General features: G+C 41.3%; 1 protein-coding gene across 4 annotated transcripts in view; it reads left to right on the forward strand.

Moving 5' to 3' along the window:
• Positions 1 to 12,569, forward strand: part of EGFR (epidermal growth factor receptor) — a 162,568-nt gene that overhangs the window by 132,921 nt on the left and 17,078 nt on the right. For all 4 annotated transcript variants that reach the window (XM_065832986.2, XM_065832985.2, XM_071804701.1 and 1 more), the window contains exons 16-20: positions 3,218 to 3,253; positions 4,729 to 4,870; positions 6,596 to 6,718; positions 7,949 to 8,047; positions 11,980 to 12,165. In XM_065832986.2, coding sequence (XP_065689058.1) covers positions 3,218 to 3,253; positions 4,729 to 4,870; positions 6,596 to 6,718; positions 7,949 to 8,047; positions 11,980 to 12,165 — 586 coding nt within the window. The remainder of the gene's footprint in view (positions 1 to 3,217; positions 3,254 to 4,728; positions 4,871 to 6,595; positions 6,719 to 7,948; positions 8,048 to 11,979; positions 12,166 to 12,569) is intronic.

Below are 12,569 nucleotides of genomic sequence, written 5' to 3' on the forward strand. Positions count from 1 at the left end.
TGTCACAAATTTTGGTCTTTTACTCTAGGCGCACTTACTGGTAGTGCATTGCTTCCTTTGTATCGCTGCAAAGAATCCCATCTAGTCTCTTTTTCTTTGCTGAGTCGATTTTTCAGCCTTTGTTAGAAAACAGAATGGAGGAATCTTTCTCCTGCCCAGCCCAAAAGACCCCTTCTATCCAGTTTCTCCTGTAACCTCCTGAGGATTTTGTACACAGGCTTCCTTGTGCTATGCCTCTAGTACAGCTGAGAAGATATGCTCCGATAAAGACAGCCCTGGCATCACCCCATTTATACCTCCAGCAACTAAAGACACACAGCAGCTTGATTAATTTGCTTGGTGCTAAAGGATTTGGTTTTCCTTTGCTACTCATCCAGAGTACAGGCAATAAATTCAGGCACAAACACTGGGATGGAAGAGCAAAAAGGAGAGAAGCCACCACTGTAATTTATAGCACTGTCTGACACGTCCTCCCTCCACAGTTGCTACCAACACTACGTGTCTTGCCAGTCTTCATGTTAAATGCCAGGGGCTTCCAGGGGGGTGAGAAAGCAACTTGGGGGTCTGATAGGAAAGGTTGCAGCGGCATGGCACAAATGCAATGCCTTTGTCACAGTCTGAAGGTTAATGAGAAAGAAAGGAAAGAGGGAAGTTCTTGCAAGGCTTTAAAATTCCCAATGGTTTTCCATTTCTTTTGTGACGGTGAAGTAATGTAAGGTGTTATAGTGTGAGTTCCCCCTGGAAGGCCATAAATCATAGCAATGTACTGTATTATATCGAATTAGGATCTATAGGTGGGAGAAAGTTGTGAAAATCTTGATGGATTTGGGAAAAAAATAGCTGTGTCTGTAATGGGATGAGTAATATTTACATAGACAGATGAAATGCTGAGTTCAAGATGCAGTAGTTTTTAGAGACTGCACACAGCACTGATTTTCCAATAAGCAGAGAAATGTTCCAGAGACTACAACTGCTACTAGATTCCATCTGATATATCCATAAGATCTTGGGGCAGCTCATAACACAAGGTCACATTTCTCGTTTTGGTTTCTGTAAGCAGAAGAAAAACAATACAGAAGTGGGAAAAGTGGTTGTTTAGATTCCGTAAATCCTGGGTTACTTATGTTGGGTGTCATGATGAAATTCTGCATTAAGAAAGATGGTTATATTTAGTCCTGGATGGATATTTGTCATAGGCTGTTTTTCTCCTTTGACTTGTGAAATGAATCAGAAAATCACGTGGGATTTGAAAAGCACAAGCTGATCTGTCATTTTCTTCCCAAACACCTTTTTACTTTATCCCACTAGACTTGATACTGATGGATTTTATGTGGGAAATAATTTTTAAAAAGAAGGTGAGAGATGAAAATCTACACCTCTCCTACTTCTACTTACTGGTGTAGGAAAGTATCTATTTGGTCATTCCTCAGACTGTAGATACTGTCACCTCAGCCAGTTTTTTTTTGCTGTTAGGAAGCACGTAGAGGACATGCCATCATAAAATAGCACGGTAAATTGGTATTTTTAGGAAGATATAATTTGAAGGACCATTCTGAAATAATGTGAGGTCGTTTATTTTCACATCCTTATCAGAAGAAGCTGCCCATGCTTTGTTGCATTAACATGTAGAAATTCAGATCCGGGTGGCAGAGCAGGATAGGATTGAGGTCTTGGGTCCTAGATCTGTTTTCTGTTGAGTAGCCGAAGAGAGATGCTGACACAAAACTAGATATGTCTCCTGTGACTGTAAGCATGCTGGTGGTTCTGCTCTGCACCTGCGGCCTCTCTGTGCTTAGTTACACAACTGAGCAAACAAACCAAGCCATAGACAGACCAGGAGCATTAACAAAGCTGAGTGTCCGAGATCTGGGAACTGGTTATGCACAGCACTTCGAGCATGTTTAGGACACCGGGATGCACATTCTTGCATGGGAGCCCAGCAAACTCACAAGACCTTTCAGGTGCTGGGCCTTGGAGCATTGTGCTGACCCAGAAACAAGTCAAATACACAAGGAAAGATCAGAGTAATAAAAACAAACAGACACGTAATAAAATGAGTAGTTGCTTCACCTCTTCCTCCCCCTGACCTAGATCATGTTATAAGATCTACAGCTCCACCTGACATTTTGAATTTTTTCTGGTTTCTCTTTTTGGTGAGAGGGAATGCAGAGCAGTTTTCCAGGCACAGGCTCACTCCTTACCCCCTTCTTGACCTCCTCTGGAGTGTTTTGGGATGATGCATTTTCTTTAAGTCAACACAGGGGGCGGATACCACAAAGTGGACTTTTCTTCTTGCTGTGATCTTTTTGCAGAGGTGATGCAACCCTCTCTGTAATACTCTTCTTCCTTGGTAGACACCACAAAGACCACAATTCCCATGAAGAGCATATATCTTGTAGCCCAGCAGCACTGAGGGAGAACACGGTGCCTCTTATTCCCATTAGACCATCAAGTGAATGCAGTCCATATGTTTTCATCCATGTTGTTTTTTGCATCAGGCTGCCAAAACGGATTTCAGGCATTTCAAACTCAAGTGGAGGGTGAATGACTTGCTAGTAGAGTTTCTGGCTCTCTGCATAACTGTTATACCTGTTTACATTACCAGTATCTCTAGATCTCAGACTCTGAAATAAAAATATCATGGATACATACTAATAGACTATAGCCAAAGCGAGTACTGTCAAATCCTGTTTTCTGATGGAAGCATGTATCTGCTACCTAAGTTTTCCACTGCAATAGAAAGTCTGGAGATTGGAATCTTTTGCTTATCAGGAAATAAGGATTATGCAGGAGGGTCTGGAGTGATGCATTTTCATGTGGCTTTTTTGCCATTGTGTGGGGAAGAGGCTACTTCTGTTCTCCTCCATGGGCAGCCCTGAGCTTCTATACCAATGCAGGTGTCCACACAGAGACAGAGAATCCAGGTCCATTTCAATTTTGTGTATATATGTCCTCCCCCATTCTACCACATGATAGAAAGCTGGTTTAAAATATTCCTTGTACTGAGTATGCAGCATAACTATGCCTCTAGATAAAAGATTTTGGAGCAAGGCCATTGGCTGATATTTAATAGACTGTATGACTTATGAATTCTTATGTTAATACTTGGACTGCTCTGAAACACAAACTTTTCAATCAGTAGCACTCTTCATAGTTGGATTTATATGAGTATGTATGCCAGAGCTAATATGCTTGTAATGTTTATTTGTTTTCACAGGTGCAAAGGACCAGGTCTTGAAGGCTGTCCAAATGGGTGAGTATTTCATCTGCTACGATCAACGACAGAACTGGAAAGAATTCATGCATGTTTATATTTCCATGCTGGACACTGCAAGGCTGAGACTAAAGTTAAGTCTTCAGCTTTGTACAGGGAAGTGACAGATTAGAGCAGGTTCTGAGGTATAAAAATTATTTAAAGGACTGAGAAATATTCCTGCTGGCACAATACTCCAAAACCTTGTTCTGCTTAACTTGTTTGTCAAGGTGAGACCTGGAATCTGTTACTGAAGAACAAAAGTAGGATCTGGAAAAAGAAAGGATTAAGAGCTAGTGGCAGAGAGAGATATGTTTAGGATTGATATGGTTACCTGCATTACAGAAGATTCATCTCAGAGACCCAGGGGATCTTTTCCAGCCCTGTGCTCTGTACATCTCTAACCGCTTTGTGCACAGATGGATGTTCATTCTTCACACTAGATCTTACATTGCACTGTTCCACGTCATGACTTGCTCAAGGTCATGCAACAAATGAACAGGTTTCTCTGACTGAGAGAGAGTGATTTAGTTTCTGGCCACAAAATCATGCTATGGCAAGACAAATTCAACCTAGAAGTACTGTTAAAAAGTTACTCTATTTAATAGTAATCCCTGGGGCAACTTATAAAGAGCTGCAATTACTCTCTAAATGTGGACCAAAAAAAACAAACTTGGAAAACAGGTTTTTGTTTTCAATTTAAATTGAAATGACCCAGGCTCTAATAAGCAGTCAGCAATCTGTATGTACAATGTAGATGGTTCATATATTACCTGGTCTCAGACATTTTGTGCCTGAGGAGGAGGACTGATGATCTGAAGTACATGGTGACACTTACAGCATGCCATCCTCTCCTTCTGCCTTCCTGGACAGACCATCAGCATAACTTCCACTGTGCTTTGAAAAAGAAGTGTACAAAGTTGTCAGTACCTCATCTGTTTGGAGAGCCTTTTCACTCCTGCTTTACTATGTTAAAATCACTTGTGTATATAAACAGGCCTGTCTCTGCAAGGCTCAGTTCCTGCCACAGGAGTAGTTTTAAAGGAGAAATAAAAGTGTTTGATTTATTAAAAGGAGGCTTTGCAAACATGGGACAAAACTAGAAACCCAGCAAAGCAAACAGCACCAAAATCATAGGTGCAGAAATGATTGTCAGAAGGAGGAGATGGCTGAGCAACAGAGCAGAAATCTTCACTGCCAAGCACAGTAAAGGTCAGGATGTTCTCATATAAGTTCAGTCCTTTGGATCATTCACTTTTTATTAAAGGAAAAAAGCAACCAGTAAATACAACAACTAGATGAGGAACTTAAAAATGCAGGTGCCCAAAATATTTAAGATGTCAAATAGACTTAAATGGATGTCCAGAGCTTATGTTTGATCACAACCTAAGGCTTCATGCAACCTCTATAGGGTTTTTTTAAATCTTGACTCTTAAACATTGTTTCCTCTTTCTGCATCCCCTCCTGTCTTGCAGCTCCAAAATCCCATCTATTGCAGCTGGTGTCGTCGGGGGTCTCCTGTGCCTGGTGGTGGTGGGCTTGAGCATTGGTCTGTACTTGCGGAGGCGTCACATTGTCAGAAAGCGAACCTTGCGTCGGCTGCTGCAGGAGAGGGAGGTGAGCGCTGCCAGCACGGCTGCAACACCAGCTGCTTTATTTGGGGCAATGGGTGCCCGCCTCCTCCTACCAGAGTATTAAAGTACCGTGCATCTGCCTTGTCACTCAACAAGCCCTTGAGTTGGCAAACAGGGCGTCTGCCACACTAGTCAGGAAAGAGGCGATGTGCACCTAACACCTTCTCACTTAATCTCAAGTCTGATCCCTCTGGATATTATTTTCAAAAGCTTTAGGGGATTTAGATGTCTAAGTCCCAATGAAAGTCATGGAGACTGTCTACTCTGGGAAAAAAACTATGCCTGCAGGGTAAGGTGCAATGTGTTTGCTGATCCATACTGCCTTACCATGTAGACCCCCAGCCTCAAATTATTTATCCCTCTAGACAAGCCTTGAGGCTGCTGTGGCAACTTGGGTGCTTTAGAAAATTTTACCCCCTTGATCAGGCATATGTCTGATCCTACAGAAAAAAATGAAAAAGGAGAGGAGGTAAAGGAATTGAGGGAAGTGTTTGTGTCATGTCTTTGGTTTGTTTTTAGCACAAAAAAAACACAAAGCCATCAAAGTGAATAGTTCAACCTATTGGATATGAACAAGGTTTCTACACTGCTTTTTGTTTTCTTCATGGTTTCGTGTACATTACAGCATCACCCTCTGTGTACCTCACATATAAAATAGCAAAATTCACTATCCTGGATTAAAGATGCTGTTTTATGATTAGCCCCCTTCTCTTTCTAGTCCAATCCAAGTACATAATTAGCAAATTGGATTTAGCATTCTGCTAAAAGCCCAGTTGCAGCTTCCCTCTGTGCTCCCTGGCTTTACAGAGTCAGCTGCTAAGATCCTTAAAAAAAGAAAAAAAAGGCTGTCCTGCTTTCTGATGGACTACCTAATGATATTTTACATACCACTGTATTCTACGCTTTTGATAGTAGAGTTCAGTTAGTGCTCAGCTCATGTTGTATGCTCTGGACTCCTCAAAATGAGGATATTTCATCACAACAGAAAGGTTACTGGCCAGCAAACATCAGATTGCTTCTAGCTAAACACAGTTTTATTCGAATGAGAGGAAAAAGAAAAAACACTAAAGGAAAAACCTGACTTGTCCATCAAAAAAAAGTGCTAAATATCTCTGGATGGCATTGCTGCTGTTTCCAATAAGACTTAGATCAAATTTTGGAAACATCAATAGAAAATTCAACATTGCCTTTTGTATTGATTAAAGAATCATGCTCAGATTTTCAGGTGCAGCTTGTAAAGCCTGTGGTCTGGCAGAGCCACCTCCAGTACCATGGGAATTTTATCCAGTTAAACAAGAGCAGACCTGAAAGGTTGTGCAGGTGGTTCTTGCCCAGTATTTAAAACATCTTTGTAATTGATTCACAAATTCAAAAAAATAATCTACTTTAGAATCTGTGGTAATTACACTGCTCTTCATGCCATGTGTTTTAAGGCTTTGAAGTCTTAAGTCTTCATTTGAACAGCAGTGTTCCATCATTCTCCTTCGAAATGTCAGTCACCACTCTGTGATTGATTTTGCTTCTGAAATTTGGAGCAACTCTAGGTATTTATTGCTGTAAGTCGGAGTGGAGCTGTCCTCCCATAAACTTCACATGAAATAAAATGTTCATTATTTTAAAGGAAGGATTTATTTGCTTCCCCAAAGCACTCTACTTGCTGTCCTCCTAGACTGTATATTCTTCTAATATTGTCTTCTCTCTACACCAGCTTGTCGAACCACTGACACCCAGCGGGGAGGCACCAAACCAGGCTCATCTGAGAATTTTAAAGGAAACAGAATTTAAAAAGGTCAAAGTTCTAGGGTCTGGTGCTTTTGGCACTGTTTATAAGGTAAGATTACCATCTTGCTTCCTCACAGAGAAGCCAGTCAAACAGAGCATGAACTGGAAGCTACAATCATTGTGTAGTTTATTTTTTTACTAGGTTTTATAGCACGTATATATTGAATATTGAGATGACTCCATTAGTTGACTTAGGAATTGGGTAACATGGGAAGTTTTCCATAAGGTGTTACCAAAGCCATACTGCTGAACCTGGAAGACAAAGATCTCTGCTTAAAAGCTACCACAGCCAAATATGTGCTGTTGTCAATCTTAGGAAATTTTTTTTTTAAAAGAGATGCACTTTGGTCAGCTCAGTGCTAAGCCATTTTTTTGTGTGGTCTGGGGTCTTTTTTTTATAATTGTCAATCACTATTTCATTAGAACTGACTCAAATGTGTGGAATTGTCTACATACCTTCAGGTGTGTAGGTCCGCAGGGTATTTTTTCTCTTGGTAATTTTTTAATCTTCCGTGTTTCTTCTTCACCAGGTTCCATCTTCCTGTTATCTTTTTGTTCAGGATATGTGTTTCAGGCTTTGCCAGTAGTAGTGAAGTGCAAACTGTGGATTCATTTATCTTTTTATAAAGCTCTGTATTCTGAAGCAGGCCTCCAGCTATGGCCAAGATCTGCAGGGGCACAAATCCCATTGACCTCTGAAAGCATGCACCTACATTGCTGGGTACTTCAGCAGAGTGGCCTCACAGGGCCACACTGTTCACCCGCTGCCCAAATGGCCTCCTGATGCTGTAGATGTAGAGCACTGAACCAGGCAGACATAAACCTACCTGCCACTGCATGTGTTTAGTACTGAATTATTTGTAGAGTACAGATGCCATCTCTAGTTTTCATGAGAAAATGCCAGTACTTTTCATCCCTTGATTTATAAATTGGAAGTGGCAAGGTTTTGCACATGTGGTTGCTGTGATGCAGTAATTAATTAGATTTCCATCCACAAAAGTTGCTCTTTATACATCTCTTGCGTTATTTATACAGGGATGGTAATGAACATGGTTTTTCAAAAAAAATACAGTAGGAGTGACTGGTAGAGACATAACACTCACTTCATTAACGAGTTTTGTTAATACCCACAAGACATGTTTTTTGCATATTTTTGTTGTCTGCTGTGTCTTCCCATTGCTCAGAATATTTAAGTCTACTCAGAAGATATAAAATGTATATGTAATTGTGAGAATTAACCTGTTAGATATGAGACTAACTCTGTACTTCTTTTTCTTAGGGACTTTGGATCCCAGAAGGGGAGAAGGTTAAAATTCCTGTTGCTATTAAAGAGTTGAGAGAGGCCACATCACCAAAAGCCAACAAAGAAATACTTGATGTAAGTTTTCACTATTGTTTTCTCAAGTTGTCAGCGATCTGTAAATTTTCCTTTGTAACAACTAAACGGATATCAGGATTTTTGGTGGGAAGAAATATTTTGCACTCCAAACTGCATTGTTCGTGTGGAAGTACTGGGTTTTTAGCCCACTCTGTGAAGTGCATTTGCTTGTCCTATGAACCCTTGCTTGCAGTCCAAATACCGATGTTATAGTTGTGGTGTAGCACCAAAGAGGAGGTCAGGAACCATACATTTACAGCTACTTCTGTTTTCTTTACTCTGATGTTTCAGGCCTTAAACTGTGGCATTCATTGCCATCATGGCAGTAGAACTAAAACCAGTAATGACAGATCTAGTGATTTTTTAATCCTGACATTGCAGATTGTCATAAGCTAGTTGCTTAGTTATATAGGACTAAGTCAGTTATAAATCCAGAAGGAAAAAAATTCCCACCTGTCTGATTTCTCTTCCATGAGCAGCAAGAACTTACCTCGCATGGGAATTTTATTCTCTTGCTTGGATATAGCTCATCACTTCAGAAAATGGGGAAAAGGCTGTGGGGCACTGCTTCAGGAGTTTACAAATGTGTGAGTTTACAACGGGTGAGCCAGAGTCCTAAACACAAAGTTCCCTGACATTGGAATAGCTAGAAATCTGAACTCTTGCACTAGATCCGAAGCCATACAACATAAAACATCAAGGATATATATTTATATAGGAGGAAAGGAAAATGATGAGTGCAGAAAGGAGCACTTACATGTTCAGTATACATTCATTTCAGCTTTCCTGCGCTGTGGCTCAGTCCTCAGTGACGAGAAACACGGTGTGTGTGTCTGTCCTGTGTGTTCGTCCCTTCAAGCCCTGAGCTGGAGCCTGCTGGGTCGCTCTGGAGGACTGGTCAATCCAGGGACTCCCCAAGCAGCACAGTGTATTTGGTACAGACGAAGTCTTTAAATTATCCTTGCTATACACATGAGTGTGCCTCTAGAAAGTGTGGATTGGAAGCCTGGATTTGACAGGGGTTCTTCTATCAAGTGCTGGTTTGCATGCACAAGATGCATGTCCCTGGTAGATCCCAAATGGACCTGTGAAGTGCAGGTCCACAGCTTGGGACAGCCTGTTTGTGGGGAAGTGATGGTCCTTCATCCATGGGCAAAACTGTGGATATTTTTTATTTTGGTAGGAAGTGAACCACTTTAGCAGGAAGTTTCTTTTAAAATATAACAATAATCCAGCTCAGACAGCAAATGACACCACAAGTAGGAAGGCTCATCTCAGATGGTTCAAGCTAGAGAAAATCTGAACAAAAGACCAAGTCTCCTAGTGAGAAGTGGCAAGATGAATGGCTGTGAACAAACCTACCTGTGCTATTGATGATAATAAAGCACACTGGACTTTTCCAATCACCCTGAATAAACAGTATTATTTCAATACATTACTTCGACAGATCATGTGTTATGTACCATATGATTTGATATGTGTATTGCAGCAATGCAAAAAAATATGTGGTCCATCTCAGAAGCTGTACATGAAGCAGTATCCATCCTGATTTTAGTTTAGTTAGACTCCAAGCCAGCCTCAGCCCTTCTCCAGATTCATGCCCCTCTCCTGCCTGCAGCCATGCTGCAGTCTCTCCCTTCCCTGATGTTCCCTGCACTGAGGACCCAGCAAAGATTTCCCTCTTCACAGTGATAAGGAGCATAACACGATCTTCACAAAAGATGCTTTGGACTTGACTTAACAGCATTCAATTCCTGCATACTGAAGGAAGGGTTAATGAATAAGCCTACAGGACTGCATCCTGCCTTGAGCAGATCAAGATAGTTGCATGACAGGGCAGTAGATGCAGGGACTGCTTGCTCTTCAGGGATATCAAAGTACTTTCTCTTTTCAAAGACGTTTCCGTAACACATCCGCACATGATTTTTTTTTTTTTTCTTTTGAATTATGATGCTTAACAAAAAGCTCTTGCTTTTTTCAGTCTTGTTCATTTTTTAGATGATTTGGTTGGTGGAATTCTTTCTATATTTTGGAAGAAAATTTTAAAAATACAAAATCAGTGAAAGATGGCTCCAAAAGGTTGTCTCAAAATAGATTTTTGCTAAGACAACCAACTTTTCAAGGTCACTGAAGGCTCAGAGATAATAATGTCCAATTAGAGATGATTTGTCTTACAGAAACATACTAGATACAGAACAAGCACAGTAGCTTTAGCTCATATAATCCAGGCGAGCTCTCCCTGGCTTTATTAGGGTAGGGCTAATTCAGAAGATTGTTGTTGAATACCAGGCATACTTGGAGCAGGTCAGAGTGTACCGCAGAGATTTCCAAGATAAACAGTTGAAACAAAGGCCCACTTTAATGTCTTGGGCTACTTAGAGGGACCCACGACCGCACAATAGCTCCCTTCTGCTGCCTGTGAGGAGGCAGTGGCCTATTTTACTTTGCAGTATCAAATGCAATAGGCGGTGTCAACACTAGGATGCTCTCCGAAAGCTGTGTGGCCCATACGCCCACCCCACTCTTTCAGCATCCCAGTTCTCAGCCCCCAGGTCAGCCCCACGTGGGCTGTGCAGCAGATGGGCAGTGAGAGCAGCTCCGACTCTGCGGATTTTTTCTCCCCCCCTGCTGAAATGAATACAATATGGATCTGAATCCCCACAGGAAGCAAGGAAAGGAACAGACATGCTTCATCGGTACAACGGCTCAGTTTGGAAGCCTGGGGAGATGAGTGTGTTTCTGTCTCTGCTGACATCTGAGGATCATATAGTGAATTCACAAGGTTCTCTAAAAAACACTGCCACAAATATCTCTGTAACTGAATAGAAGATTGTATTCTTGCTTTATCTTTCCTCAAACTACCCCACAGAATCAGTGATGTCCATGACAGTGGGTTGTTTTTCAATGCCCCGCTCACATTCTGCAATAGGTTGAGGAACACTTATCCAGTTCTGCCAGAGATCTTCTTTAACCAGACTGCCTAGAGGCCACTTTCACCCCAGGGGCTCCAAAACAAGGACACCAAATGCAGAATTAGCACGCCAGAAGAAACTACATGACATAATGTTTTGCTCAGGCTGGCACATCAAACAACAATACCAAGGCCAGAAAGTATTGCTTAAGAATTGGAGTTGTTTATTTCTTGAACGTCATTGCTTTAATAACTTTGTTTAATAATAGCTCTTACCAGCTACACAGCTATGTGACATCGATGGAAAGCTTGTTAGATGATGAGTAAAATGCTATGGTATTTCTTTTCTTAAGCTCTTAGAAAGTGCAGATTTGCTCTTTTCCCTGCCACAATAGTGGCCAGACTATTATTTTAAGCTTGGCGGGGTTGCTAGCCTAATGCTGAATTGCCGAGGGATGATGAATTGGTGTCACTCAAAGTCAAACTGTGGGTCCCATCCTAAATCACAACTTTTGAGTTTCTGGGTTAATATTAACCTTGACAAAGGGGCAAAAGTCTCAAAAATACTGATTTCCAGTCAGTGTTGCAAAAAGATCTGTGAAGGTAAAAAAGTCCTATGACACATGTTCAAAAGATGTGTTGCCCTTGCAATTAAGTGCTCAAAGTGATGAAATCCCATCAGCTTCCAACTGATGTTTGATTTATTAATTCCCCCTAAGTCCATAAGTTTTGTCACTAGGGTTTTATGTCTATTGTTTATTTGGTGTACCAGTAGTGAGACACTGGCTCTCCTGTGGCTTCTCCGAGATGTTTCAGTGTTCAAAATCTGGACCTTCCCCAGGGAAAAAAGTTGGTCCACAGAATGGGAAATACAAGTATTCTATATGTGATAAGAGGCACAGAGTTTGCATGCAGTATTTTAGCAACCTCTTGACTGACAAACTTATTTTAAACTGCTTCCAAACATTTCTGTCATGCCAAAGGGAGTGTTTCACATTGCTTTTTTTTCCCTTCTTCTCAGGAAGCTTACGTGATGGCTAGTGTTGACAATCCTCATGTGTGCCGCTTGTTGGGAATCTGTCTCACTTCTACAGTTCAGCTCATCACACAGCTGATGCCTTACGGCTGCCTCCTTGATTACATCCGAGAGCACAAGGACAACATCGGGTCCCAGTATCTTCTCAACTGGTGTGTGCAGATTGCAAAGGTAAGCAGACCAGCACACCACCAGATCAGCTAAAACTCAGACCCTAATGCAGAGATCTGACAGTGCATAATGTATTTATTGACTTACTTGTCTCTGTAAGTCTTAATATTTCAGCACATGGTTCCTAGATACCTTATCTGTGTCAGTAAACAGTTACTTTGTCTTAAACAATTTATCATTTTCAAGCTACTGTGCAAACCTTAACTATTCTCCAAAATACTCCTAGACAGCACAGTATTATCACCAAAGCATTTATGTCCAAACCAAAACCCCTGTAATGAAACAACAATGTGAGGGAACGAAGCTGTAGCAGGGAAGGGAGTAGAATTTGGCAACTGCCATATCGAAGTGCTGCTTCCATCAGTGCATTTGTTTGGGCTGTGCCATGGGGCAAACAGTGATGT

Source organism: Patagioenas fasciata, chromosome 2, assembly GCF_037038585.1.
Source record: "Patagioenas fasciata isolate bPatFas1 chromosome 2, bPatFas1.hap1, whole genome shotgun sequence".
In the NCBI taxonomy this organism is placed as follows: domain Eukaryota; kingdom Metazoa; phylum Chordata; class Aves; order Columbiformes; family Columbidae; genus Patagioenas; species Patagioenas fasciata.